Raw genomic sequence first — 6,000 nt, 5'->3', positions numbered from 1 at the left:
AAAAAAATATACTATTTATTTTATTTATTTATTTACAATTAAAATAATACTGTTATTTATTTATGTATGTATTTATTTATATATTTATCTATTTATTTATATATTTATTTATTTATTTATATATTTATTTATTTATTTAGTTATATATTTATATATATATATATATTTATTTATTTATTTATTTATTTATTTATATATTTATTTATTTATTTAAATAATACGGTGTTTTTGCAGTCCCTTGTTTTGTCGATGGATTCGTCCTGAAATTCTGACAAACCTGTGCTTCTATTCTAGGACGTCCATTGGCTGCAGTCAACTAAAGTCCCGCCCTATTATGTGACGATTTCACACATTTAACCAATGAGCTGCCGGGGTTCCGTTTCACAACACTGCACGAGGCGCTAGTTACAAAACAGCAAAGGCGCCAACTTGAGGCGGCACTTCAATTACTTGTCAGGACTTCCACCTGAGGAACTTGTAGCGTGATAGTTTTGTGTTGTGAATTGCTTGTATAAAACACTTTTTTAGACGAACATGGAGACGAGGCGTCCGAAGCAGCAACCTGCAGACAAGGTAACGGTTGTTTGTCGTTTCCTTAACTATGTTATGAACTATATCCAGTAAGGTACACTGTTGAATGTGAAAAGTAACGAGAAAATGGCGTCTGAGTGAAATTGTGACAGAAGTTGATGTTCACCCAGCAGGAGATGACCCCTGTTCAGATAGAGGGAGTCCGCAAATCTTCTCGAGAAACGTTGGCACCCAGACGCCTTCGATATTCCCCTGCTGCTGTAACACCACGCGGGAGGAAGGTGACGAGCTGCTTTATCTCATCCTAAAAACCCAACTTAAAGTAGTCTTGTACATCTTGTGCAGCAGTATAGATCTACAATGAACATATAGTGACAATATTTAGTATGAGCACCATTGTTATTTATCATCTTGGGCATGGAATTCACCAGAGCTGCACATGTTGGAAGTTGTGCATCCCTCAGTGAACCACAGCTCCACAATGCTGGCAACACTCATGCAGCCCTCAAGCCATGACTCTACCACAACAATGCTTGACTATAAGTGCTCCTCAATCTGTACACTGACCGCTAAAGTATATCAAAGTTTACATTCTGTAGTATTGTCCCACTGTATTACAAATGTTTGCTGCAATGTGAAGTGTGTACTGTAATAATGGAGGTGTACTGAAAACTCATTCTTTTTTGTTAAAATGCCCCTAAAAAGCGCAACATAAAAGACATTCAACATAAAGAAGAGGATTCTTCAGTTGCGGAAGACAGCGGCATGAAAGCTACAAATGTAAGTATTAAGGTTTCCTCCAAATTTAATACAAGTGAATTCAATATACACACAATATTAGGTGTTTAAGTTGTATTTTTGACACACAGGGCGAAGGACTTTCAGCTTATGAATTGGAGCGTCTTGAGAACATCAGACAGAATCAAGCCTTCCTTTCTGCTATCAATCTATTTCAGGTAGATAAGCACAATTTGAATACTTGTTAAAAATGCTGTAATGGACCAATGCCTCCTTTTGGACACTATCTGTAAACAAGTGTCTTTATAACACTACCAGATTCTCCAAACACGATTGGTGCACTAATGTTTGGATATTTCCATTTTGTGACAGAGGAAGCTGTCTGGCTATCCTGTCGTCTCTAGTTTTGCAAAGCCACATATCTGGTCATCTTAACTACCACAGATGTATAATAAAAGTACAGGACCGGATTACTTTGAAGCAGTTATTCTTGTTCTCTGAAGGCATCTATGGAGTTGAAACAGTCGTCAGTGAAGCAGCAGCCATCGCAGAGAGGTCTCAGAAGGTGACTCTTACATCTGAAAGAATGAATTGAAAGCGACAACTTTTGCCTGAATGGAATTTTCTTTTTTATTTTGGCAGCCGGTCACCTGCAGAGATTAAAGAAGTCCTCCCTCCTCGCAAGTCCCTGCGTCTCCAAAAGAAGCAAGCGGAGCTCCTGACACTTCCCCCAGAACCCAGAGGAACGAGTGTGGTAAAAGAGGTACTCCCATTGCTCATCTTCTGCAGTGTTACTGTATCGCTCCATATTTGATCCTTTTCCTGTGTTCTTTTGCATATATATATATGTTTTGTGCACTTTTAAAGGCTTTCCAGCTCAAGAAGCCTGCAGGGCCTTTGTCCATGGAGCCTGTCAACATGGCTGAAGGAAGCAAACTGCCACCTCAACTTCTCAAGCTCTGCTCTGATGTAGGAAGCTCACAACAATGTGCCACATTGACAAATTATAACTATTTAATCTGTAATATAATATGTCAAGTACACATTTTTTCTTATCAGGTTTTGCCGCAAGAACGAAGGGAAGAACTTAATGTGTCCGAGTATGAGTTAAACTTTTGACTATTGACAACCTAATAATAATAATTAACAAAGCAAATTTTGACAGTTGGACTCATTTTTAAAGGTACACTTCCTTACTGAAGAAGATGAACATAAGCAAAGTAAAAGTGGCCAAAGTGGTTAAGGACCGCATCTTCTCAGCAGCCTTCCACCCTTCTTCTACTAACCTCTTAATGGCCGCTGGTGACAAGTGGGGGAAAGTTGGTCTCTGGAGTTTGGTGTGTTTTTGTTCTACTATTAATTAAAGTTTATAATATTGACTTCAAAGATATCACAACCCTTGTTTTTTTTTTCTTCCCTCAGGGTGGAGACTGGGGCGATGATGGCGTTCTTCTCTTTGAGCCCCACACTCGCCCAGTGAGCTGCTTGGCTTTCTCCAGGGTGCATCCCACTCAGCTGCTGAGTCTCAGCTACGATGGATCAATGCGCTGCATGGACATGGAGAAGACCGTCTTCGATGAAGTGAGACTTAATCCAAAAGCATGTAGATTGAAAGTTCTTGAAACAATTTGGGAAACAATTCGAAAGTCTAACAAAAATGTTTCAATGTAACACGATGGTAAAAACCTTGTTTATTGCGGTGAATTGGTTCCAGACCTGACCGCGATAAGTGAATAAAGATTATTTTTGTAGCTGGAGCACAGAAAACATGTTAAGACCTTATGATTTTTAGCATTATTACAGACCTTTATGAAACAAAGCTCCTTTAGTCACTTTTACACTCATACTACTGCAGTGAGGCCCCGCCTCTTTAAGTATCACACAGTCACAGATATTACACAACAGCATCTTCGGAGTGCCTTATTTTTGTATTTTCATTAATTTTGCCATTTTTATAATTTTAAATGCTTAATTTGGGACAAGAATACATACAGTTTGCTCATGCGTATGTATTGTTTAATAGGTCATATTCAACCACAAAAGTCATCATTCATTTTTGAAAAAACGCAATAAATGTAACAAGAAGGTAACTAGTAGGTATGAATGGCTGTCAATCACTGTGCCTGCCCAGTGATTGATATACCCCGCCTCTTGCCCTAACTCAGCTAGTCCCTTGTGACATTTGGAAGTATAATCAATACAGAAAACGGATGAGTTGATTATGTGTGTCGTAGGTGTACGACATTAAGGATGGCCTGAAAACCTTTGACTTCCTATCACATGACTGTTCGACACTCGTCGTCGGGAGCTGGCACGGAGACGTCGCCATCGTGGACAGACGGACCCCAGGGTATGCTATACTTGCATAGGAACTGTCTGGTACTAACTGTACTATGCTGGTCATTTTATAAATCAGCTGGAATTAACTACTCCTGTACATTTACAGAACCTCGCATGAGTCCCTCCACTCGCTGGACCCCAAAGTTCTGCGTTGTGTCAGCGTTCATCCTTTACAACAGCAGTACTTTGCCGCGGCAATGAGCGAGTGTGCATGATTTCAGTTCTTCACAATGACCCATCACTTATTTGACTTGTATTGAACCAATCAATTCGTCTCCAGGGGGGTGAACATTTACGACAGCCGAAGTTTGAAGCGGCACCAAAGCCAGCCTGTCTGCCAGCTGAGAGGTCACTCTTTAAGCATATCCAGCTGTTATTTCTCACCCTGCACGGGCAACAGAGTGATCACTTCTTGCTTGGACAACCACATAAGGTGCGAGTTGACATAATATCTCATGATGTTGTTGTTCTTGCCGACATTTCAATGATCTCTCCGTTGTGGACAGGATATATGACACAACTGCTCTGACGTCGGAAGCCCCCCTGCTGACGTCCATCAGGTACATTCAGTCACTTCAGACAGCTTACAAAGAGTACAGCGTGTCCAGCTAAACACAAAAAACACTGCAATTACAACCGGTATACCCTAATGCTGGGGTGTCCAGAAAATCTAGAAAACCTTTAAAGATGCTAAAAGCAATCTAATGGCAGCCAATTAGAATCACCTTTTTTGTCATTGTATTTCATACAATGAAATTTGAGTGCAACTACATGGTGCATTTTGTAGAAAATAAAAATAAGAATAAGGAAAAGGATAAAAATAAAACTGTGAATAACAATATAAATATAAAAGTGGCAGGTACTGTTCAAAATAAGTGTAAATATATGTACATCAAAAACAATAACCAATGCAGTAACAAAATATGTTCAGCTAACAAAACATTAACTTGGCTTTGAACGAAATTACTGTAATATCTAATTTAGTAAAAAGTTCATTTTTATTTTTACAATTTGCTGAGGGCCCCTCAAAAAAAGCTTGCACCCTAAAATGACTCCTGGGCTGCACTTCACCAACTTCTCCACTAGATGGAGCAGCTATGCTCTTTTCCGCTGCACAGTACCAGCTGGGCTTTTACTTGCCTCCTTTTTGAAGGGTTTTACTCTTCAAGTAATATGGTGGGAAACCGCGTTAACCGCATCAGTCGGAATGAGACACGGCAACAACTACAATGAAGCAGAACACAATGAAGGGTCTCATATTTATTTTACCCGAGAGGAGACTGAGGGACAGCAAAAATATGGAGCGCTGCAGCAAGGCGGAGAAGAGGGTAAGCTAATGTTAGTATTTATCTTATTTTTTTTGCCAGTATTTCCTCAATGTTTCCATGATAAATCGACTCCACTAATTTTATTTCACCCATATGTTATTGACTCAGAATATTTGAAAGCACTACAGATGTACGTGGTAGTACGTGGTTAGCATCTGCTTTTGCCGAAGAGGTGAAAAAGGGTCATTACTAATAGTGCTTGCATGTGTTTGGGTGTTGTATGCATGAATACAAATATTAATGATATGAATTAAAAATATGGCCATATGTATACATTGCAGTTGTCGACAATAAGTATTTTTGCTACCCTGAAGAGAAGCATAATTGAACTGTTTTTTGTGCGATCTGACTTTGGCAGCTTTTTCTTTTTTCCTGTCCATTTTGCAGACATAACATGCAGACCGGCCGCTGGCTGTCCAAACTGTCGGCCATGTGGGACCCCAAACAGGAGAATTGCTTTATTGTGGGCAGTTTGTCTCGGCCACGCATCGTGAATGTGTTTCACGAGAGCGGCCGGCCCTTACACGTTTTTAAAGACGACGAGCACCTCAGCACAGTGCTGTCCGTCACGGCTTTCCACCCCTGCAGGAACGCCTTCTTGGGTGGCAACGCATCAGGACGCCTGCATATCTTCTCCGATTGACATGGAATACTACAAGTTGCAGTACATATGTTGGGTCTTGTCCACTTGGATGGTTTTTAAAGTACTCTTATGTTTGGGGATAACAATAAAACCTGTCATATGATTTAAAACCTTTAAGTTGAACTAAAAATGTGCTTTGTTTTTGAAGTCTGTGTAAAGAAATTTTATGTTTTGAAACTAATCGAAAGCATTTTATGCCATAAACTCTCTTATTGTCATTTAATTTCTTTATTGCTCTCTGGTTCTACCATATCTTATTGTGTGGAAATATGGGGTAATAACTATAAAAGTAATCTTAACTCGCTAAATGTACTGCAAAAAAGGTCAGTAAGGATAATTCATAATGCCGCCTACAGAGAACATACTAACTCCTTATTTCTAAAATCACAAATACTTCAACTTGCTGATATAGTTAATCTT

The 6,000-nt window shown here is 39.4% G+C and overlaps 1 protein-coding gene across 1 annotated transcript; it reads left to right on the top strand.

The window, feature by feature from the left end:
* The first annotated feature begins 372 nt into the window (after positions 1-372).
* wdr76 (WD repeat domain 76) lies at positions 373-5,698 on the top strand. The gene is made up of 14 exons (XM_078795749.1): positions 373-573; positions 705-812; positions 1,237-1,311; positions 1,401-1,487; positions 1,773-1,834; positions 1,912-2,032; positions 2,137-2,369; positions 2,453-2,606; positions 2,692-2,850; positions 3,504-3,619; positions 3,716-3,814; positions 3,890-4,042; positions 4,116-4,169; positions 5,325-5,698. The coding sequence occupies exons 1-14, from the start codon at positions 535-537 to the stop codon at positions 5,578-5,580; spliced, it is 1,716 nt and encodes a 571-aa protein (XP_078651875.1). The 5' UTR covers positions 373-534; the 3' UTR covers positions 5,581-5,698.
* The last annotated feature ends 302 nt before the right edge of the window (positions 5,699-6,000 follow it).

The sequence above is a fragment of the Doryrhamphus excisus genome, linkage group LG13 (genome assembly GCF_037039965.1).
Source record: "Doryrhamphus excisus strain RoL-2023G ecotype Guam linkage group LG13, RoL_Dexc_Guam_v1.1, whole genome shotgun sequence".
Lineage (NCBI taxonomy): Eukaryota > Metazoa > Chordata > Actinopteri > Syngnathiformes > Syngnathidae > Doryrhamphus > Doryrhamphus excisus.
The sequence above is the reverse complement of the archived record's forward strand: the minus strand, read 5'-3'. Positions and strand labels throughout refer to the sequence as shown.